The 23945-nt window shown below is 42.4% G+C and overlaps 1 protein-coding gene across 1 annotated transcript in view; it reads left to right on the forward strand.

The window, feature by feature from the left end:
- The window catches only part of GUCY2C (guanylate cyclase 2C), a 79057-nt gene extending 56881 nt beyond the window's left edge, over positions 1-22176 (forward strand). The window contains exons 21-28 of the mRNA XM_032646976.1: positions 1655-1746; positions 4085-4243; positions 8223-8415; positions 12282-12456; positions 16115-16213; positions 18467-18561; positions 20151-20227; positions 21338-22176. Of these exons, the coding sequence (XP_032502867.1) occupies positions 1655-1746; positions 4085-4243; positions 8223-8415; positions 12282-12456; positions 16115-16213; positions 18467-18561; positions 20151-20227; positions 21338-21512 (1065 nt within the window). The 3' untranslated portion in view covers positions 21513-22176. The remainder of the gene's footprint in view (positions 1-1654; positions 1747-4084; positions 4244-8222; positions 8416-12281; positions 12457-16114; positions 16214-18466; positions 18562-20150; positions 20228-21337) is intronic.
- The last annotated feature ends 1769 nt before the right edge of the window (positions 22177-23945 follow it).

A 23945-nucleotide genomic window follows, 5' to 3' on the forward strand; every position in this document is an offset into this window, starting at 1 on the left:
CCTTGCAGGATAAAGATAAAAATATTTTGCTTTAATTTGCAAGCAACCTGCCAGATGCGGTTATGGCCAGACTCTGCTGGGCATGAATGGGCCATTTTTACTTCTCTCTCTCTTTTGCAGCATTAAAGGCAGGTTGTACCCAGGGTTCTGAGCTACATCTGCTTCTATCCTTGCTTCTCCTCATGCCTTCCTTTCCTCCTGCTTTTCTGGATCCTGGGATTCCTCCCCACACATCAGCATCTCTCTTCTCAAACCCTCCTTTCTAGCCTGAGTGTATCCACATGTCGTCTACAGCCTCTTTCACCAAAGCATCCTCCTCATCAGTTCACTCGTGTGGCTGGATGGTTCTGGAATCGGATATGAGGAATTCGACTGCATTATCTAGTAGCTGGTTCCAACAGAATACAGGCCCAAAACTCCAAGACTTGGAAATGCCTGAAGAGCATCTGCTGTTTCACGGGCGGTGCCGTATCAGCCCATTTGTCAGTGCTTCTTCTGTCCCTTCTTTGCTAAGGCATAAGCCAGCAGATCGTCCATTTGTCAGTGCTTCTTCTGTCCCTTCTTTGCTAAGGCATAAGCCAGCAGATCGTTTTCCCAGGCAGGAGCGTCACCTAGTGGTGAGTACAGGCAACCACGGTTCCATACCGTGGTCCTGTCCCTCCCCAGGGACTCTCGTTAAGGCAAAAGAACGCAGGTAGGGACTGTATCTAGTACCATTTGTGATCCTGTTTGGGGTCAGAGTGAAGAACAAACTTTATTATTTAAAACAAATGGTTTTCACCATGCTTTTTGATCCCACAAAAGCTGCAAACAAGTGGTATCAAACGAAAGATGGTTTCACAGGCTTCCTCATGTCTCCCTCTCCCTCTGTACCTCCCCTTCCTCGCTTCTCTTCACCGCAGCTGGGCATCGCATCACCTGTGGAACTTAAAAATGTATAGATTAGTGTCCTTTGGCCATGCAACATCTGGGACATACTTATGCTAAAGAAACTATTCGTTGTTTATCTGAAATTCAAGTTTAACTGGGTGTCCTGTATTTCTATTTGCTATATCTGAGAACCCTAACAAGGCCCCTTCCCAAACCAGTTAATTCAGAATCTCCCAAAATCATAAGAAGTTTTGTGAACGCTCCCCAGGCGATTCCACGGTCAGGCATGGTTGAAAACTAACGTCATAGAGCCTCACTCATTTAGAGTCACTTGCCTCATACTCACAGAGCCCAGCTCGTCCTGGGCACAAAGCCTGCAAACAAAGCCTGCAAACGTCCGTCCGTGAAGCATTTTGTCTCTCCCATCAACCCCACCTGGTCTAAATCAGTATCTCCGTTTTCCTTGGTTTAGGATCGAAGGGAAGGGTTGATGGTTTATCACAGGATACTGAATAAAGTTCCCTGGGCTGTACACTAGGACCTTGTAGTTTATCCATTCTAAATGTAATTGTTTGCATCTACTAACCCTACACTCCCAGTCCATCCCACTCCCTCCCCCCTCCCCTTGGCAACCACAAGTCTGATCTCTATGTCTATGAGTCTGTTTCTGTTTTGTAGATAGGTTCATTTGTGCCGTATTTTAGATTCTACCTATAAGTGATATCATATGGTATTTGTCTTTCTCCTTCCAACTTACTTCACTTCCACCTCTTCTTTCTTCCAGGTCTATCTGCTTGTCAAAAACTGCTGGGAGGAAGATCCAGAAAAGAGGCCAGACTTCAAGAAAATCGAGAATACACTGGCCAAGATATTTGGGTAGGGCTGAAATTTTTACTTTTCCCTTCTAATTTCAGATTTTTCTAATAATAGCTGACATTCTGTGGCAGCTAAGTATGAGAATGTCTTTTCTAATGAAAGATCACAGACTACAATACCTGTCTCCAAAAAATTAAAATGATATGGAGATGAACAGACCATTTTCTTGGGGGAATAATCACTTGAAACGTTAAGTATTATACGCAAGGGCAAAACTTGCCTGATTCGAAAATCAATTCTGACTGATCTGTTAAAAATATAGTTCCCTGACCCTTCTGCAGGTAATTAGGATTTAGAAGTCTAGTACAAATCTGCACAAAACCCTGGATAATTCTGAAGATCAAAAAGTTTCTTACAGTTTTAAAATCTTAAGATCAGCAACTTCGGCCTTAAGCACTTGAGCCATGAATCGGATTATAATTCAGGATCAAAAAAAGTAACATACAGTTATCCAGTAAGACTGAACTTTAGATTTCCCATGTTTTCGGTTAGAGTGCAGGGTGGGAAAAATAGCTCTGAGGTAAGAGTTAGGAGATCTAGTTTCTAGGCTAGGATCTAATAATAGCTAGTTGTGGGACATTGGGCAAAACACCCGAACTGGGTATCAATTTTGTTGCTGGTAAAATTGGAATGAAAAAGATGATTTCTGCAGTTTCTTCCAGCTCTTTCTGTAGTTCTCATCAAGTCAAAGACACAGATACTTAGTGAAGCTAATTTAATAAAGCCCAGGACTGAGGTGGGGTAGAGTGAAGACAATGAAAGTGTGACCATTGATTGTTTGATCTAAACCGTCATATGTGGAAAGGGAGCAGGAAATAATAAATGATTTATTATTTTCATTCCTTCCCAGACCTGTTACTAAGAGCAGATGAGATTGTGTGTGTGACAGATGAAATGTAAGCTTGTGAAGATAAAACTAGGCCCCTGATATTTAGCCTTTAATATGGTGGTTCTCAACTTGGCTGCACACTGAAATCACCTGGGGAAATTTTTAAACTACTGATGCCAGAATCCTACCCTAGAGAGTCTGGTGTAATTGATCTGGGTGCAGGCTGGCATCAGGAGTTTAAATAAGCTCCTCAAGTGATTAAAATACACAGCCAAGGTTGAGGAAACTGTTTTTATTGAATCAATTCATCATGAAATAAGATAATCCATCTCTTACACCTGCTCCCTCACTCTTTCTGCCCAACTAGACTCCATAATGGTTTCCGGTAAGAATCTCCTAGGGACCTTGTTAAATATTTCTCTTAATCCCAAACCTAGCAGTTTGCAGTCATATAGGTCTGTGATAGGACTCAGAAAAGTACTCAATTTTTAACAAACATCCCGCCCCACACCAAGGGGATTATGATGTAGTCCATCTTTTTGAGTACAGAAATGGCAACTTGTGATCATTGTTGTGATAATGAAATGGTATCATCTATTCATCCCTTCACAACAGCTGTGTGGGACTCAGTGTGCCTCCCGACTGGGTTCTGCACCTAGGCATATCACAGGGTCACGAGAAGCTGCCATCTCATCTAAGTTGTCTTGATCTAACAAAATACTCCAGAGTTAGGGCTTTTGCTCTAGGACCCTGATTCTGTCTGAGGAGATACTATATAAGGCTCAGCTTTACTTTTCTTGGTCCTTTTCTTATATTCCCCTTTATTGCAAGTTGCTCCTTTTTAAAATTTTAGAAAATATGAATAAGCAAACAAGAAAGTAAAAACATCACCTGGTTTTTAATAGATGACCACCAGTTTTCAAAAATTAAACATGGGATGATAATTTTTGCTGTTTTATAAACTGGCTGTTTTCACTTAATAATATAGAGGTAGCGTCTTTGTGTGTACCACGATTCTAATTTGTGTTTAATGATACATTCACATTCCATCGTTTCATATTTTAATCACTTTTTGTTACACATTTAGGTTATTTTTAAATGTTTGCTTGTGAAGAATACTGTGGCTTTCTTTGTAGTTAACTTTCAGCACGTGCATGATTGTTTCCTTCGGATAATTCTTAGAAGTAGGGTTGATGGGCCGATCGGCATAAGCATTCTTAAAGCTTATGACACATTTTACCAGATTTCCCTCCAGAAAGGCTGTAATGTATATTTTTCTTCCGTCTTACCTACATTGATTACCATTGTGCTCACATTTGTTTTTCTTTTTTTTAAATGTTATTTCTATTTCTTTGATCCTTCCTCAGGTTAAAAATTTTTGCTACATTTGTTGGTCATTTTTATTCTTTCTTAGTTTAATTACCTGCTTATGATATTTGCCCATTGTTTTAATGGATGTTCATGTTTTCTTGATAATATGGAGACCTCTTCATCTATCACTACCTACAGCCTTTTCCATGACCAAAAAAATGAAACTTACATGGATACCTTGATCCGACGTCTGCAGCTGTATTCCCGAAACCTGGAACATCTGGTGGAAGAAAGGACACAGCTGTACAAGGCAGAGAGGGACAGGGCTGACAGGCTTAATTTCATGTTGCTCCCAAGGTAAGGAAGTCCTCCCGCGGACGTGATCTTCCAGGCTCCGCAGACATGCTCAGCCCTTAAGGCTGAAAGCCAAAGCATATTTGTCTAGTGTTGGTTTTCTCTGTATTTATATAGGATTGGTCCCTTTCGCATATTCTTCAACAGATTGTTGTGTTTAAAAATGCACGTATCCCCACTTTCACAGGCACCGCTCTAGATATACTTGAACAATTTAATATGTACAGAACATGTATCTATTCTGGATGCTAGTAAATAAATAAGAATCGTACTGTATTAGGGGTTGTGACAACATTATTGAATTTTTTATGTTTTAGAGTGGTTTCTATCAGTCTTATTTTACACTTCTATGACACTGTGAACTAAAGAAGAATTTTTTAAAATCAAAGGTGAAGAAAGAGACCAAAAAATTTGTCTGTTTCAACAATAAGCTATAGGTAGAATCTCTAAACCTTCAGAAGTAAACTGCTCACCTTCAGACTGAGTTGGAGTGTATTAAAATAAATTATGCTATTTCCCACCAAACATTTTAATTTAGTGCTGATTTAAATATAACATGTTGTTACTTAGTGCATTTTAGTCAAGTTTATATTGTACAATAAAATATGAGAAAATATATTTTTTTAAAAATTCATGTACCTTGCTAAGCCTTGTCCTGGTTTGCACTGTCTAAATAGCTAGAAGAAAGAGGTGGTTTTCCAGTGGCTGTGTGGTGCCATGGAAGGAGCATGGACGGTAGAGTTAAGGTGACCTGGGTTCCAGCATCTCTTGGCCACTTCTGCTAAGTGTGGGACCTTAGGCACTGCCTCTCCCCAGTCCAAAAATGGAAATTAAAGTTTTCCTACAGAATCTGTGAGCTTTAAGGCATTTTCAGGTACTGTTAGTTTCTTTGCTTTCTTCTGTCTGCCTCAAAGTAGAGGCCAAATTACACGAAGTGGGAGCATCTTTAGTGGAGAAGGTATGGTCCCACTCTCCCCAGGTGTCTCATCACACAGGCATCTACGGGCTGATCTCTATTTTGTGAAACAATATTACAACCATGACAGAAGAGAAAGAAATTAAGGTTGAAATCCCAGTTTAACATTTTATAAGTGTTGGTTCTCAGGTAATAACTAAGAAATGTTAAGATAAGCAAGAAATTAAAATGTGAACAGCTGGGAGATAGGTTGGACCAAGGGACCCACAACTGTCACAAGTGAGAGGTAATGTTCTCTGCTCAATGAATGATAAACTGTCCTCTTAGATTAAGGATAAGCGAGGCAGTGTCGCATTGGATGAAATCATGGAAACTGAGGTCAGCTAGGCCTGACTTCAAATCATGGTTCCACCACCTACTTGTGATCTGCAGCCTTGGACAAGTTACCTAAACACTGCAAGCCTCAGTTTCCCATCATAGGCTGGCTCAAAGAATCCTCTAAAATAATGTGCACAATATAAGGTACTTAGCACAGTGTCTGTAACGTCCATGGTCGTTATTACTACGCATAGTAGTTACGACTCTTATATATTACTTGCATTAATTATTATTTTATTTTGAACCCATGCTCATTGAGCATATCAGCTCTACATTAATAAAGGAATGATTTTGAGCTCATATGAGTTGTTTTCTAAATAAAGAAATAGTTTCTCTTCTACAAGCCTGAATGAGGAGGTAGGAGTTACACACATGCCCTGTTCAGCCATCTGGCCCTGAAGAAAGCCTAATGCAGAACCCACGTGCCCTCAGCCTGGCATTGGTACCCTGGGCATAGGCTGGAGCCCTTATTATTCACTTTAGAGATGGAGTTTCTGTTAGTGCTCTGTGAATGTTCTTTATGTAATGCATCAGTCCTTGCCTGGCCTTTCATGCTGAGTTGTGACAAAAACAACATCCTGATGATTTAGCTGCCTTCCCAGCTTTTTATCACTGATGGTTTTAACCAATAATGACACTCACGATTTGAAACAGCTGGCTCAGCACCGTGGATTTTTTTCCTACCCTTGGTTCAGTGTGCCATGTTGACCACTAGACGGGAGATGTTCCTGTTGGATCACCAAAGATTGTAGAGCAAGGGCTGCAATACACAGTGACTACAGGGCAAGTCACTTTGATCATTTATATACAAGTTCTTTATATTTGCAAAAGAAAACTAAAATATACATGCATGACACCTAGAAGAATCCAAAATAAATATTACAGCAAAATTGTAAATAAGTTGCAGGTAGGAGCCAGATACTACTTAGACACTTATTTCACAGTACTCCTGGGGGTTGTGAAACAGGTTAAAATAGAAGTTTTTTCTACCTATGGAAAAAACTACCTACCTGTGGGAAGCACTTCTAAGACTCTGTATGCTGTGTCAGCAAAAACCTTTTATCAAAGTTCACCAGGTTAAGTCATAGCCCTTCCTTCATTTATCCACCAACATTAGTTCCTTTCTCAGGTAACATACTATTTTCTAAGCTCATATGACTTTTCAGCTATAAGCAGTAAAATGAAGGGCAAAGATGGCGAAATATCCAATCTTATCATTAGTCTATGTAGCCTCCAAATAATCTGCACCCTTCTACGGGGCACGTAAAGAACCACCACCCCAGACGGGCCCCTGCGAATCTAACCAGCCACACGGCAGGGATGGTTTTCAAGTTCCCAAATTTCATCATCGTACCAACTGAAGGGACCTCCCTTGATGCTCTGAAGGTTTTCTAAATGAGTTTTGGGAATGCTGGTGGTTGATTGGCTGTCTGTTTTCCAGGAAAGTGCCAGACCTTCTTCCTTTACTACAGCCAGCACACCTCCAAATCTTCCCCATCACCCCGAGGATCCGAGGCCTGGGTTGTGCTGGAATGTGATGCAATTACAAGGCTGAAGGATGGGAGTTACTGAGTTCCAGCACTGGCTCTGCCCTCAGTGGCTCTGGGACCTTGAGCAAGTCATACTTTTTTATTTGGTTGGGTTTTTTTGGCTGCACCGTGCAGCTTGTGGGATCTCAGTTCCCCAACCAGGGATTGAACCCAGGCCCTGGACAGTGAAAGCATGGAGCCCTAACCACTGGACCACCAGGGAACTCCCCATACTTTCTTTTTAAGCCTCAGCTTTCTCATCTGGAAAAGTAAGGGATTTTATGACCTCTGTCGTACCTCCCAGCTTGCAGGCGGTCCATACTCTGGTCCTTTACCAAGTGATCCCAAAGGCAGACAAGGAACACGCAGCCTCATGTCAGCACCCCTCCACCCCATTTACTCAATAAAAAGGCAACTTGGCACATAAAGGAAGCGTGGTATCTCTTCTTGTGGTTCTTTTCTCTTAATTCTGAGCCTAATATACTGCCCTTTATGTCTGTTCAACAGAGATAGTCTAAGTTGCTTCTATCCGACTTGTGCAGTTTTAGCAGAATTTTAACTTGTTTACGTGGTAACTGATGTGGCTTTTTAAAGGACCCAATTCTGCTCCAAAATGTTTCAAATAAATCCGGGTTCAGAATATATCAAAATTCATTTTAAATACATTATTTCTTCATAGTGGTATTAAACAAGGCCGTGTTAAATATGCCAGGGAAGTAAAACTAGTTACTGATGAGAAAGTCAGATCTGATAGCTATCGTGAGTCAAGCTCTTACATCAATGACACACTCTCCTTCTCGGCTTCTGGATGTAGAGCTCTATCTAGAAGAAGCTATCAATAGAGAGGTAAAAAGTGAGCAAGTATTAGGATTGTGTAGGTATTACAGTTATGTGTACATGTATATTAGTGTTATAATCAAGTATTAAATTAATACTGAACCTCCTGTTCATCTGAGGTCAAATACATGTGTTACGTGTGTGTGTAGTATATTCATACATTTGGTTTATGCAAACTATCTTTGCTTCCTAGCCACACAATTCACTGGAGATCCCCAATTTTAGAATTCCTGGTGGACAATTAGTACAGCCTCAAAGATTTCTGTAGGGGAAGAAGAAATTTGCTGAAGTTGAAGGCCTTGTTTTTCGCTTCCTCATCTAGGCTGGTGGTCAAGTCTCTGAAGGAGAAAGGCATAGTGGAGCCTGAACTATACGAGGAAGTTACAATCTACTTCAGTGACATTGTGGGGTTCACCACCATCTGCAAGTATAGCACCCCCATGGAAGTGGTGGACATGCTCAATGACATCTATAAGAATTTTGACCACATTCTCGATCACCATGATGTGTACAAGGTAACCACTTCACCTAATAGGCTGAATGATGGTTCAGCCCCAGGTCAGCAGATCCAGAATTGGTTGTTTCTGTTATTACAGTCCTCCGTCGCTACCCACTAGCCCCTCTGCCCCAGGATTGGTTCCAGGACCCCCATGGATCCCCAAATCCCCAGATGCTCAAGTCCCTTGTATAAAATGGCATATTTGCATATGACCTATGTACATCCCCATGTACTTTAAATCATCTGTAGATTACTTATAATACCTAATACAATGTAGATGTTATATAAATAGTTGCTGGAGTATGGCAAATTCAAGTTTTACTTTTTGGAACTTTCTGGAATTTTGTTTAAATATTTTTGATTCATGGTTCGTTGAATCCACAGTGCGGAACCTGTGGATACAGAGGCCAGCTCTACTCAGGTCTTGTCCTTTGTAATTTAAGATTTAATGAATTAGTGGTTGAATCTGAGCTAAAAGTGAAGGGAAGTGGAAGAATAAGAAGGGTTGTAAGTCGAAATGACCTTGTGACTTTAAGGACCAATATGAAAGACACAAAATACAGTCCAGCAGGAATGAATTTGGGGTGTTAAATTTAGGGAAAATGGTTTACTCTTCAGTCATCTTCACAAAATGGGCAGTGTTTAGGCTGATTATGAATGAAGGAGAGAAGGTACCAGAGTTATTCTCAGGAGAATTGGAATCTTTTGTCATTGTTGCTGAAGTAGCAAGCATCGTTCGAAGAAGAGTAAAGAACAGAGCTGGATCTGTTGCCTGACCAGGATGCCGGCCAGTTCCGGGCTGATAATGTCTGAATCGGAAGAGTAAAGGAGAATTGCATTCCCACATTTTCATGTTGGAAAAGCAGCAGAGCATGTGGAACAAGTAACTTCAGAATTAGAGCTCTTTATTCAAATCCCAGGTTGCCCCACCTCATTGCATGACCTCATAAAATATAGTATTTAATTTCAGCAAGTCTCAATCTACCTATCTGTAAAATGGCACAATAATACCTAACTCAATGGATTATTTTGAAGATTACTGAGGTAAACAATATGACTAAAACTCTGTATGCTTAAGTTTAAGGGTCATTCATGTAACAGTCTGTTATGATGGTTTTACCCACAGGGAGGACTTCCTTTTAGGATTTATCTTAGCCCAGTCCTCACCCTATGTAGATCAGAAAGCCATGCTAACAAGAGTTCCTGTTGAATAGAAAATGATTATGCATTTTTTTTTTCTTTTGCGGTATGCAGGCCTCTCACTGTTGTGGCCTCTCCCGTTGCGGAGCACAGGCTCCGGACGCGCAGGCTCAGCGGCCATGGCTCACGGGCCCAGCCACTCCGTGGCATGTGCGATCTTCCCGGACCGGGGCACGAACCCGTATCCCCTGCATCGGCAGGCGGACTCTCAACCACTGCACCACCAGGGAAGCCCGATTATGCATTTTAGAGATACTCAGCAAAATGAAGTTAACTAACCAACACACGTGAACTATGTATATGATTATGAAAATAATATTAAAAGGGAGAACATTTATCAAAGAATAAATAAGTCTACTACCTATTGCAAGAAAAGTGATTGGAATCATAGTACAAGAAAGTGTATTATGTCTTAGAGGAACTTATAATTATTATTATTTATTTTTTTAACATCTTTATTGGAGTATAATTGCTTTACAATGGTGTGTTAGTTTCTGCTGTATAACAAAGTGAATCAGCTATACATATACATATATCCCCATATCCCCTCCCTCTTGCGTCTCCCTCCCACCCTCCCTATCCCACCCCTCTAGGTGGTCACAAAGCACCAAGCTGATCTTCCTGTGCTATGCGGCTGCTTCCTGCTAGCTATCTGTTTTACATTTGGTAGTGTGTATATGCCCATGCCACTGTCTCACTTCGTCCCAGCTTACCCTTACCCCTCCCGGTGCCCTCCAGTCCATTCTCTACATCTGTGTCTTTATTCCTGTCTTGCCCCTAGGTTCATCAGAACCTTTTTTTTTAGATTCCATATATATGTGTTAGCATATGGTATTTGTTTTTCTCTTTCTGACTTACTTCACTTTGTGTGACAGACACTAGGTCCATCCACCTCACTACAAATAACTCAATTTCGTTTCTTTTTATGGCTGAGTAATATTCCATTGTATATATGTGCCACATCTTTATCCATTCATCTGTCGATGGGCACTTAGGTTGCTTCCATGTCCTGGCTATTGTAAATAGAGCTGCAGTGAACATTGTGGTACATGACTCATTCTGAATTTATGGTTTTCTCATGGTATATGCCCAGTAGTGGGATTGCTGGGTCGTATGGTAGTTCTATTTTTAGTTTTTTAAGGAACCTCCATACTGTTCTCCGTAGTGGCTGTATCAATTTACATTCCCACCAGCAGTGCAGGAGGGTTCCCTTTTCTCCACACCCTCTCCAACATTTATTGTTTGTAGATTTTTTGATGATGGCCATTCTGACTGGTGTGAGATGATATCTCATTGTAGTTTTGACTTGCATTTCTCTAATGATTAGTGATGTTGAGCATCCTTTCATGTGTTTGTTGGCAATCTGTTTATCTTCTTTGGAGAAATGTCTGTTTAGGTCTCCTGCCCATTTTTGGATTGGGTTGTTTGTTTTTTTGATATCTGCATGAGCTGCTTGTATATTTTGGAGATTAATCCTCTGTCAGTTGCTTCGTTTGCAAAGATTTTCTCCCATTCTGAGGGTTCTCTTTTCGTCTTGTTTATGGTTTCCTTTGCTGTGCAAAAGCTTTTAGGTTTCATTAGGTCCCGTTTGTTTATTTTTGTTTTTATTTCCATTTCTCTAGGAGGTGGGTCAGAAAGGATCTTGCTGTGATTTATGTCATAGAATGTTCTGCCTGTGTTTTCCCTAAGAGTTTTATAGTGTCTGACTTTACATTTAGGTCTTTAATCCATTTTGAGTTTTATAATTATTTTTTGTCAAATAGTTTATAAAAAATGATAAGAGCCAAGGATGACTTTTCTGGTATTTGGAGGTGTTCCTAAAATTATATAAAGCCATTCAGATTATTTCAACATTGATAGAATTGTCATTACATCTGGATGATTCATATTATTATAAAGTACTTTCATATGGTTAAAATCCTTTATAGTGGGGACTTCCCTGGTGGTGCAGTGGTTAAGAATCTGCCTGCCAATGCAGCCGACATGTGTTCGAGCCCTGGTCCGGGAAGATCCCACATGCCGCGGAGCAGCTAAGCCCGTGAGCCACAACTACTGCAGCCCGTGCTCCGCAACAAGAGAAGCCACCACAATGAGAGGCCTGTGCACCGCAACGAAGAGTAGCCCCTGCTCGCCACAACTAGGGAAAGCCCGTGCGCAGCAACGAAGACCCAACACAGCCAAAAATTAATTTTAAAATTAATTTTAAAAATATTTTTAAAAATCCTTTATAGTTGTTTTATCAGCTATTTCACTAGGCTATAAAAACCCTGAAGATGGGCTTCCCTGGTGGCGCAGTGGTTGAGAGTCCGCCTGCCGATGCAGGGGACACGGGTTCGTGACCCGGTCCGGGAAGATTCCACATGCCGTGGAGTGGCTGGGCCGGTGAGCCATGGCTGCTGAGCCTGCGCGTCCGGAGCCTGTGCTCCGCAACGGGAGAGGCCACAACAGTGAGAGGCCAGCGTACCGCAAAAAACCAAAACAAACAAACAAACAAACAAAAAAAAAAACCCTGAAGAAATTAGCATAGAACTGGTCTTGAACTAGTCCCAGAAAAAGCGTACAGGGCCATGCTCATACTGAGTTCTCGAAAATTTTTGTACTTTTTATGTGACTAACTGCTTCTGTTTGATTTCTTGTGCCATTAGAAGGGGCAGATTCACTAATGAGAAACTACTTCCACAGGTGGAAACCATTGGTGATGCCTACATGGTGGCTAGTGGTTTGCCTAAGAGAAATGGCAACCGGCATGCAATTGACATCGCCAAGATGGCTTTGGACATCCTCAGCTTCATGGGGACCTTTGAGCTAGAGCATCTTCCCGGCCTCCCAATATGGATTCGCATTGGAATTCACTCTGGTATGTAGTTGAGCATTGTAGCAATCGAGAACTGTATGTACCTCTCTCTGTGCACTGACTAAATCAGAAAGGTTAAAGGATCTTCAGACGTGATCAGTTTTCACATGACGTTTACTCTTGAATCCTGCCAAATACGAAGTCCCGTTACACATCCTGACATAATTAGACCTATAATTAGTCTCTAGAGAGTTCTAGGAAACGACAGCCATGACAGCACTCATGGAACGATAAACACCAACCACAAACTGAAATACCAAGCTCCAGACTTCCTATTCAAGCCACCCTATTTACTATGTCATTTATCTCTTCCCCATTCCCTCCCTCTCCCCCACCCCCAACTTCTGTGTATTTTTTTTGCACTAAAATATTACAGTATCTTAAATGGATTATGTTATCTACAGGGGGAAAACATATCTGTTCAGATCCCTACAATAAAAGGGCGTTTATGTTCCCCCAACCCCTCAGTGGTACAGAAAGTACATGGATCACTTTAAAGACCATGAAACTTATCCAACCTTGAATGTAGAGATTTGAGAAGATGAGTTACGAATACAGCAAGTCCCCTACATACGAACCTTCAAGTTGTGAACTTTTAAAGATGCAAACATGCGTTTGCGTGTCCAGTCATGTAAGTTAGTTCACATGTCTGGTGTATGTTGTCACATGCGTGCATCCTCTACAAGTGGTTGTGCTGTTGTGTACTTTACTGTATAGTACTGTGTAGAGTACAGTAGTACAGTATCTTTATTTCGAGCCCAGGATGTCCAGAAGTGATCGTAAAAGCAGCGATGACGTCGCTGGTACTACTGTGCTTTTCAAGGTACTGTACTGTAAGATTAAAAATGTTTTCTTTATTTTTTGTGTTTGTTTTTTATGTATTATTTGTGTGAAAAGTATTATAAACCTATTACAGTATAGTACTGTATAGCCAATTGTGTTAGTTGGTTACCTAGGCTAACTTCGTTGGACTTACAAACAAATTAGACTTAACACACTCTCAGAACAGAGCTCATTCCTATGTAGGGACTTAAGGTATTACAGAAAAATATAGTGGTAGAGGAACTCAGAAGTCATCTAGATTAATCTTTTACAGGGCATAAATTATACTTTCCAAGATAAGTAATAATGTAACCACGTTTAGAACAAATAATCCCAGGACTCCCTGAAAACTCAGTATTTCCAAAGTCAGCTCACTCCTTTATCAAGTAGTTGTAATTGTTAGGCAGTCTTTCCTTGTGTTAAAGTCAATCACATCTCCCTATAATTTCTTGTCATTGCCCCTTTATCTGCCCTCCAAGCCTCACAGAAGACACAGGGTAGAGAAAACCCAAGAGGTCACTCCAGGCTTTGTGGTGAGGGCCAGACAACTGCATTTGCAAAAGTCATCCTGTATCCACCGTGCCTAGCACAGAGTCAGACAGTAAATATTTGGTTGAGTAATGAATCACTGAGAGTCTCAGAGTGACAGTAACTAGAAGTTAAGAACTGTTGCCACATCTTTGACAGCCAGGGACATAGCTGTGGCCTTCCCCAGTCATGTCACAACCAAATTGTCATAGATGTTTACATGTACACATAAGGGAACTGTTCGGCATCTCCCTGACCCATCACAAATTGTCGGGCCTGGAGGAAGGGACAGCAGCAGAACTTATGGAACCAGGGAGAGAGAATGGAGCTCTGGGTCCTGGTCCCCTCTCTTTTCCTCTGTGACCTACTCAATGCCTGAGTGACTGCCAGGGCCCAGGCACTGTCACATTGGGCTGGAATGAGAGTAAATAGTAGACACGTATACCGGAACGTGTTTATCCCTAAGAAATTAAAAGGTTGCAGTTAAATATTGATAGTTGAAGACAAAACATAACATCTGCAGGCATTTTCCACCTCCAGGCCCTTCCCAGTTTTATCATTCCATTTTTGAAGTGACTAGTCAAGACACAGCCTTGGGAAGCTCCGAGATCTTTTTTTTTTTTTAATTTATTTTATTGAAGTATAGTTGATTTACAATTTATTAGTTTCTGGTGTATAGCAAAGTGATTCATTTATACATACATATACTAGTTTGCATCTGCTAATCCCAAACTCCCAGTCTGTCCCTCCCCTCATCCCCCCTTCCCCTTGGCAACCACAGGTTGTTCTCTATGTCTGTGAGTCTGTATCTGTTTCGTAGATAAGTTCATTTGTGTCATATTTTAGATTCTGGGAAGCTCAGAGAGCTTCTAATCAAGTAGCTGCTGCTGTTTTTGCTTGTTTTTTATTTCTCTGTGGTTTGTTTTGTTTTTTGCATTGAACCTAACAGGGGAGGGTTCAGTATTTTTATTTTTTCAGTGTTCATAAACAATGAACAACTCAATGTTCAATTTTTTCAGTGTTCATAAACACAGAGTATTTGTAGGATGAATCTATCAAGAAACTCGTAGAGGTCAAAACCCAATCAGCCAACCATAAAATCAATAGTTACCTCTATCCAAAGCCCGATTTTGCAGTTTCTGAGTTAATCTTTAACTTCGAAAATTTTAACTCCTTGCATTCCGTCATTCCACACAAATGCTTGCGTGAGCAAACCCTTCTTTCCTACCTGATATGCCACTGTGCATCGCCTTGCCTTGGCTTTTGTTCTTCTTTTTGGAGTATCCTTGTGCGACAGGCTCCCCGTTCTGTATTCACACGGTGCATGAAATTCTCAGGGAAGAAGATGCCAAGTCCTTGTCTTCTGGGTCTTCCATCATCAGGCCACCAATGCCAAAAAGCCTACTCTGACTTAAATAAAAATAAAATAAAACAAACTTGGGCCACTGAGCCTTAGAGTGTTCTGTGCTCTCCAGCAGTTCAGAGCTCCGGGCTGCATGGCTGGAAGGGAAGCAAGCAGTGGGATCGTCTTCATCCTCCCTGAGAGCCTTCTATTTAATATATGAAAGAGGGGGACTTCCCTCATGGTCCAGTGGTAAAGAATCCACCTTAACAATGCAGGGGATGCGGGTTCGATCCCTGGTCAGGGAACTAAGATCCCACATGCTGCAGGGCAGCTAAGCCTGCTGAGCTCACGCACCTCAACTAGAGAGCCTGCGTGCTGCAAACTACAGAGCCCAGGCGCTCTGGAGCCCACGCGCCACAACTAGGGAGAGAAAACCCACATGCCATAACTAGAGAGAAGCCCGCGTGCTGCGACAAAAGATCCTGTGTACCACAACTAAGACCCAGTGTGGCCGAAAATAAATAAAATAAATAAATAAATAATAAATAAATCTTTATATATATGTGTGTATATATATATACATATATATACATACATATATACACATATATATACATATATATATATATATATATATATATATATACACACACATATATATATAAAATCTCAAGGAGCACTTTACACCTCTGCAGCCTGGATCTCCGGATGCCTTGTTTCTTGCCAATGCACTTCTCTGTGCTACAGCAGAATACTTTCTGAAAGCGTGATTTGAATAACGGTGCTCCCCCAGTGAATACATTGACTTAAAGCAGAAGTCACAGGTCGCATTTCCCACCTTGAACCGCTTCTCCATGAAATGAGGTATCGCGCATCGTGACCCTGAGAAGAGGCCTGCCCCCTCCCCCCCCCCACTCCACTGTGTGACTTCTGTTGCCTCCACCTCTTGCTTTCTGTCCCTCTCAGGTCCCTGTGCTGCTGGAGTTGTGGGCATCAAGATGCCCCGTTATTGCCTGTTCGGAGATACAGTCAACACAGCCTCGCGGATGGAATCCACTGGCCTCCGTAAGAAGGGAGACTGCTTTTTTTAGAGGACAGAGATTCTGTCTTCCAGCAGAGGGGAATTGTAGGATAAAATGCAGAATAAGTTCCAGTGAGATGAAGAATGACTCTTCACACTGACTGGCCGTGAGCCTGGGTCAATCCAGTCCTTGCTACAAATTGCCGTTTACTGATAACATTTTTTTTTTTTTTTTTTTTTTTTTTTTTTTTGCGGTACGCGGCCCTCTCACTGCTGTGGCCTCTCCTGTTGCGGAGCACAGGCTCCATGGCTCAGGGTCCAGCCGCTCCGCGGCATGTGGGACCTTCCCACACCGGGGCACGAACCCGCGTCCCCTGCATGGGCAGGCGGACTCTCAACCACTGTGCCACCAGGGAAGCCTTACTGATAACTGTTTTATTCTTCCTTTTTGACTCAGTTTTAGACTGTTATCATTAATTTGGGTTCATTTGCAATGCATTCAGGCATGCTCTACCTGGAATAGCCATGAAATTTAGCATAGATCCATGTAAGTTAAACAGAAATTCCGTTTAACAGAAATCTATTCAGGCCAAGGGTATGAACAGAAGAGCCTGAAGGGAAGGGCTAATGATGCCATAGCTTCTGCTTGTCTCTATATTGCCTGCAGACAGGAAGGAGTTCCTAGGACATTTAAAGTACAATGGTAGTTACACATATAGCCCGTAAAGCTGTGGCGTTGGACTTGGTTCCTGGAAGAAGCCTGATATCTGTGGCAGCAGCCGCCATTTACATGGCCTCACAGGCATCAGCTGAGAAAAGGACCCAAAACGAAATTGGAGATATTGCTGGTGTTGCTGATGTTACAATCAGACAGTCCTACAGACTAATCTGTCCTCGGGCCCCAGATCTGTTTCCTACAGACTTCAAATTTGACAGCCCTGTGAACAAACTACCACAACTATAAATTTAGACAGCTAATGTCAAGCTCCTATGAACACTGGACTTTGCCTGATGTACGTAGCCTATACAAAGTGCTGGATTGAGCCTTTAATAAGGAAAAACGAAAGACATGGTATGCATTCCAGGGCTAAATTTTTTTTTAGGTTTACTTTTTTTTTTTTAATTTATTTATTTTTGGCTACGTCAGGTCTTCGTTCCTGCATGCAGGATTTCTCTTAAACTGAATAGAAATTCAGTGGGTTAGATACAGAGTATATACCCTGGTTCACTTTCCTATTCCTCTTTTATCTGGTTTTCCTTGGAATTGGTTTTAATAAAGAAAATGATAAGTATTTGTTATATGCAAAAGCTTATATTGCGTTTTTCTGGCAAGGTAGAGGCAGTGTGTGTTACATCTAGTAAATGCTCAATAAATACCTATGACTATGATAATATGAGAAATATATACAAGAGAGAAAGAAAGCATTGGTAATGTGTGTGCGGGCTTACAAAACACTGGTGGTAGTATGGTATTTTGGCAGTCTACTGACAACCTGATACTGGTTTGAACTAGAAAATCACGGTGTAAAGGAAATAATAAGGTTGGGGCCAAACAGATGGGTTAAAATCATAACTATACAAGTCACTGTCTGTGTAAGCTTGGGAGGAAGTTACCTCATCTTTCTAGGCATCAGAAAGTTGAAGATACAAATTGAGGATGGGATTCCAACCTTGCTGGAAGTGTTTCTGGAAGGAGTTGAAGTGATGTGTTTTAAGCATTGAGCAGCCCTCTGGTACATGGTAGGCAGGCAATACGGGGTTTTCATTATTCTTACTGTTGTTACTGTCTGTGGCACCCAGAGTGGGAAGGTGTTATATAGTAATCAATCAGTGAATGAGATTGCCCTCACCACTTGTTTGTTAGAAGGATAACCGTTACCCCGGAAGAGTAAAATACGAGAAAATCAAGACTCTATAACTCTCTCCAGAATCTTCACCTTGCCGCCAACACTTTAGCTACTTATTAGAATGTGTATGTGGAGACACCAGAGCAAATTCCACCTTTTAAGCTCAGCACCACAGGCTAGATCCAAAGCCAGGCCCAGGGGCTCCCACTCTGAGCTGGGATGAGAATTTACGGGGCACAACCTAAGGAGCCCCCTCATCAGGACCCTCTCTCTTCCCATGTGCGATAATAGTTCTTATCTCACTGATGATATTTTTAAGTATTTTTACTACAGTATCTAAGCTGCCAAGAGCACCTGTAATAAATATTCTGGCTCAAGGGGAAACAAATGGCACCATATAATAGCTTTCAAAACGGGTGAGATTTTCATTGATCTATTTTGCATTTCCAGCCTTGAGAATTCATGTGAGTGGCTCCACAATATCCATCCTGAAGAGAACGGAGTGCCAGTTCCTGTATGAAGTGAGAGGAGAAACGTACTTAAAGGTAAGGAGTCCACAGAGACAGCACCCAGAAAAAAGCTCTCACCAGCACCTGGGGGATGCCTCCTTTGAGACTGGACATCCAATGTTCAGTATATTGATGACCGTGAGAATGAAGGGTGCTTTCCTGCTCTCCCCGCAATGATCACCCACCCTCCCCTGTAGGAGAAGCTACCACCGAAGACTATAAACTCAGAACATCCCTTTACTCCAAAGACCCCTCCTGATGTTTTGAACTATGGCCACTACATTATAAAATGCTTTCACCATTTCTTTCACCTGTATGCAGGTTTGTCCCCAGTTCCCCCTCCACTCCCAAGAGCTAAGTCTATTGCAGGACTACTTTAGTCAAAGCCCCCCTCTCCCCACTTATGTCCTCGCTTTTACTGCAAGGTGCTGCTACTCTCTAAGCCCACCTTTCTTGCTCTACTTTTCTGCGGTTCTGGACTAGTGAACCTCAAGGTGTGGCTCCACATTCTGACTCAGCATCGCCCGGGCATTTGTTACAATGCAGATGCCTGGACTCCCCTCACAGGCCTGCTGAGTCAGACTCTCCTCGGGTGTAGATCAGAAATCTATACTTGAAACACGTACTCTATGTGACTGTGATGCGCAGGGAGATGTAAGAATCCCCGTTTCAGATGCGCCATGCTGCCCTGCACATCTAGAACAGCAGCCCTCGAGAGCCACCGCGCGTCTCCGGGTGGCCCACCGGCTGCTAGTTGAAGGCAACCGCACTCACAGTTGGTCTGAAGCCAGTGATCGGCCAAGACCACCTGCCTCTACTAGTCATAGGGCCGCTGGCCTCTACTCTGTGACAACTGCAAGAGCCTCCTTTTAGGTAGTTGTGTCCAAACATCACACTTGCTTTTTTAATTCTCCGTAAATACATTTTCTGCAGGGTGTTCCCCCCAAAACAGAAGTGGTCTAAGGATTATTACAGTCCAAACAGAGCCCCAAACCACAATTGTTTGGAATGAGTGATTTTTAAAAATATAAACATCCAGTCTCCTTTTCAAATACAAGCTCTAGCAAAACCAGAATTGCCTGTGTTTCCCTTTATTTTATAGCCTCCAGATGGGCCCAGCCAGTGGTACTTAGTGAATGTTTATTACGATGCACATGTGTTTATAATTTACACACTTAATGTGGGGAAACTGTGGCACAAGTTTCGTGGCAAGGTTTTGGGACAGAAAGGGCCGGAATAAAACGTAGACAACAGAAACCAGTTGGATTCGTTGGCGTAGCAGGATTGCAGATGGATGTCCTTCCTTCTTCATTTAGAGCTCTTGTGCTGTTGCTGTGGTGATATTTTGAAATATCTTTTGGGAAAAAAGAAAATTCTACTTTGAAAAAACACGTCTGGTGGATGAGAGACTTATTTTTTAACAGGCACTTAGAAATAAAGATCGGTCTACAGATAATGCAAATCATATCAGGAACAGGTGCTGTCCTAAAATAGAGGCACTGATGAGAAACTCAGAGGTGAAATGTCTTTTGGAAACAGATACTTGTCAGAACGGTGGGTCAGAACGACGGGCTAGAGTCGACTTGTCTTGGTCTCCATGGTACACACCTTTCTTTTCTCTCTAGGGAAGAGGAACTGAGACCACCTACTGGCTGACCGGGGGGAAGGACCAGGAGTACAACCTGCCAACCCCTCCAACCGCGTAAGCTGCCTGCGGCTGTGATGGGGAGGGGTGGGGGAGGGGAGGTCTTGGCTTTGTAAGTTGTGCTACGTGCAGCCGGTTTAACTGTGGTCAAGTGCTTTGCCAGTGGCAGTGATGCAATGAATACAAGGTGAGAGACTACACACCTGACAAAGCTTGGAAACCTCCCTTCTCTGACTGCTAGAGGGTTTCAGGTCTGCTCAGGAGACCAGAGGACAGTTTAGGGCTCCCTCCCTGCCCCTCTGGTCGTAACAAAAGTAGAGCAGTGGAGCACACTGTACTGCATTGCCTCCCGTGCCTGCAGTGCTCTGCCGTCACCCGATGAAACAGGAACACCCCCAGCTCCAGGACTGCGGGTCTGGGTCTTCACATGGAGCATGTGTTCCCCGTGAGATGAGGAAGACAGGTTTCAGGTCCAAGTAACCGGTTTCATCCCCTAAAGATGACTCAAATGGTCTTCCAGTTGCACCTTGGCCACTGCAATCAGTCACTGTGGCCATTGGAATGGCTTTTGCTGTGGTGGAGAAACCCTGTTTTGCAGACTCCTAGACGCAGGACCCAGACACACGGGGAAGACCGTAGAGATGCCAAGACAACCCAGATCGTCCCTGGGTTACGGGGGACCTGGGCCCTCATTAAGAGCACGCCAGGTCCCTTCTAAACTCTTGAAACCCTCCACCTGTTGTGAGCCCTCCCCAGACAAGCCACACTCCTAGGAAGGTGTGGGACCAGTGTGTTTTCAGAGTTTCGTGGTGGCAGGGGCCTAGCACCCTCCTGGCTTCCTTTCCCCTCCCTGCAGAGGTATGTGTAAACCTAACCATGCCTCCGAATTCCGCAGCATGTTGTTTCACTTTGAAATTGAAATATATCAATAATTTCCTGCTCGAAATGTATTCTGCTTTTCCTACAACTACACAGAGCAGGGATGACAGATCTTTAAGCTCGTCAAGGGAAGGCAAGGATCATTTTGTGTTCTCTGGACTTCCTGTGTTCAGCCCAGAATAGGCGTTCAACAAGTATTCAGTGAATGGAACTGGCGGTTCTGGAGCTGAGGGATAGTCTGTATGAATTGCTGAGAAGATCCGTTTTCCCTCCGCACTCTCTCTCCAGGGAAAACCAACAGCGATTGCAAGCCGAGTTTGTAGACATGATCGCCAGCTCTTTACAGAAAAGACAGGCCTCAGGGATAAGGAACAGAAAACCAACCCGGGTAGCCAGCTACAAGAAGGGCACCCTGGAATACTTGCAGCTGAACACGACAGACAAGGAGAGCACCCATTTTTAAACCTCAGTGAAGTCTAAGGGCTCGGGCAAACTAAGCCCAGCTGCACTTGGGCAGGTGTCCTGAAGCTTCCATTTCCCTGACAGCTCAGTGGAACGGAAGAAGACTTAGATGCAACCTCTTCAGCCTCGGCTGCCCTGTCTGGAACACAGACTTGCTTCTGTGAATCAGATGTATGCCCTCAGTGCGATAATTACCTTTTATTCTGGGGCCCAATCTCAACAGTTACCCCAGGGAGCTTTGACCTGGGAAAGAAGAGGAATGAATGTACCATCTCGAAGTTGAGGAGATTTTGTTCTTATTTCGCCTATTTTTGTTTTGTTTTGTTTACTGGCTCTTTTTCCTTCTGTATTCGTGATAGGATTCTTTTTTTAATTGTTGCAATTATATTTTAAGTACTTTGTCTCCATTAAATTATATTTAACTCATAATTTTTGCAGAAAATATGCCGTATATGAGGTAGGAATAAAAGTTAAGTGTTTCCTGGGTCTGTGGATGTGTTTCCATCTTTTCCACCCATTTTTCCTGGAATGCACCATCCATCGCCTTGCACTCACTGAAAAACTGACTTAATTCCCCTGCACTGAAGGAGGGCAAAGCTAGCATCATTGCTCAGGGATACGAACCTTGACGTTTATCATTACCTGTGTGCATGTGGTAATTTTGTGTCTAGCCCTCTACCATAGGAGCTGGGCTAAATTCAAATCCTGTTTACCTGTAAAGACACATTACTTCAAACTCTTCAAACCCCCTTTCACATCCAGCAGCAATCTCTTGCCCCTTCTAATGGCACTCCAGCATGACTCGTCTGCTTGAAATCTCTGGGGAAAGGACAAAAGTCAGGCTGAGTAGACTAGTATCAGCAAGGGCAAGAACAAGCATGTAACACCCTGGCACTAAACCACGAAAACAACTGCTCTAACCACACCATGCCTCCCCAGGCCTCTGCCACAAAAGCCACCCCAGAGATTAAGAAACAGGTTATGTCTTCTCCATCACCTGGAAAAGTAGACAGTGAAAAAGTAATAGGGTTTCCCTGGTGGCGCAGTGGTTGAGAGTCCACCTGCCGATGCAGGGGACACGGGTTCGTGCCCCGGACCGGGAGGATCCCACATGCTGCGGAGCGGCTGCGCCCGTGAGCCATGGCCACTGAGCCTGCGCGTCCGGAGCCTGTGCTCCGCAACGGGAGAGACCACAACAGTGAGAGGCCCACGTACCGCAAAAAAAAAAAAAAAAAAAAAAGTAATAAATTATCTCCTGATATATAGGTTGAACACGTAATATGCAGCAAGAGTCCTTCCTTGGAATCTGGAGGTTTATAATCTGTCTGTGCCTCTGTGTCCAGCACAAGGAGACTTTATACACAGGGATGAGGTCGTGGCATGGAAGTTCTTGGTCATTCATTCATTCAGGAAACGTATTTGACCTTCTCCTTTTATTCCAGGGACTGGGCTTAATGTAGGCGGTAGAGACATACAGTCTCTGCCAAACCTTGAATCTTATAGGAGAGAGAGAAATGGAAAGAGATAAGTGGGTGTGGGGACCAAGCAGCATCCTTGACAACAGGCAAACTTAGCAACTCTAAGGTCGACCAGAAAATTGTTTTTAATGCTCACAGGGCATTGATGAAAAACTTCTCAGTTGAAGGCTCCAGTGTTTGTATTCTATTATAGACTCCACGTGGTTGTGAAATATTTCTTGACCTTTAAACAGATGTGTGGCCTCGGCTTGACCACTTACCAGTGTGGATGTATAACACCAGTGATGACAGTGACTAAGAATAGTACCGGCCAAATTCCTTCTCTGCTCTTTTCTAGCTGTAAATTAATTAATGTCTCCAAGCCTCTGTTTCATTAATAAATCATTAATCATAATATCCACCTCAAGGAGTTGTTATAATGATTTTTTTTAATGAAATTTGTCAAGAACCTAGCACAGTGGTTCATATAGTAGATTTTCAACATATAACCTCTACCTTCAACTTTTCCCCCCTCTCTCTACTTGCTTAATTAGTCAGAACTAAAGCATTTCAAACACAGGACTTTCATGTGCAATAAGCATACTTAAGATGATTTTTTTTCAAGAATTGATTATAGAATTTTTCAAATGTACACAAAAGTAGAGAGAATAGCTTATGAATCCCCATCGAGTCATCATCAGTTTCAAGAATTACCAATATTTTCCCAATCTTGTTTCATCTATCTTCTACCAACTTTGTTTGTTTTACCAGATTGTTTTAAAAGAACTTCCAAATATCCTGTCTTTCACCTATAAATACCTCAATACATCTTTTAAAAAATTTTTTTATTGAAGTATAGTTATAGAAAATGTGTTTCAGGTATACAGCAAAGTGATTCAGTTATATATATATGTATATAAACATATATATATATATATATATATATATATATATTCTTTTTCAGATCTTTTCCATTA

The sequence above is a fragment of the Phocoena sinus genome, chromosome 10 (assembly GCF_008692025.1).
Source record: "Phocoena sinus isolate mPhoSin1 chromosome 10, mPhoSin1.pri, whole genome shotgun sequence".
NCBI classification, from domain to species: Eukaryota; Metazoa; Chordata; class Mammalia; order Artiodactyla; family Phocoenidae; genus Phocoena; species Phocoena sinus.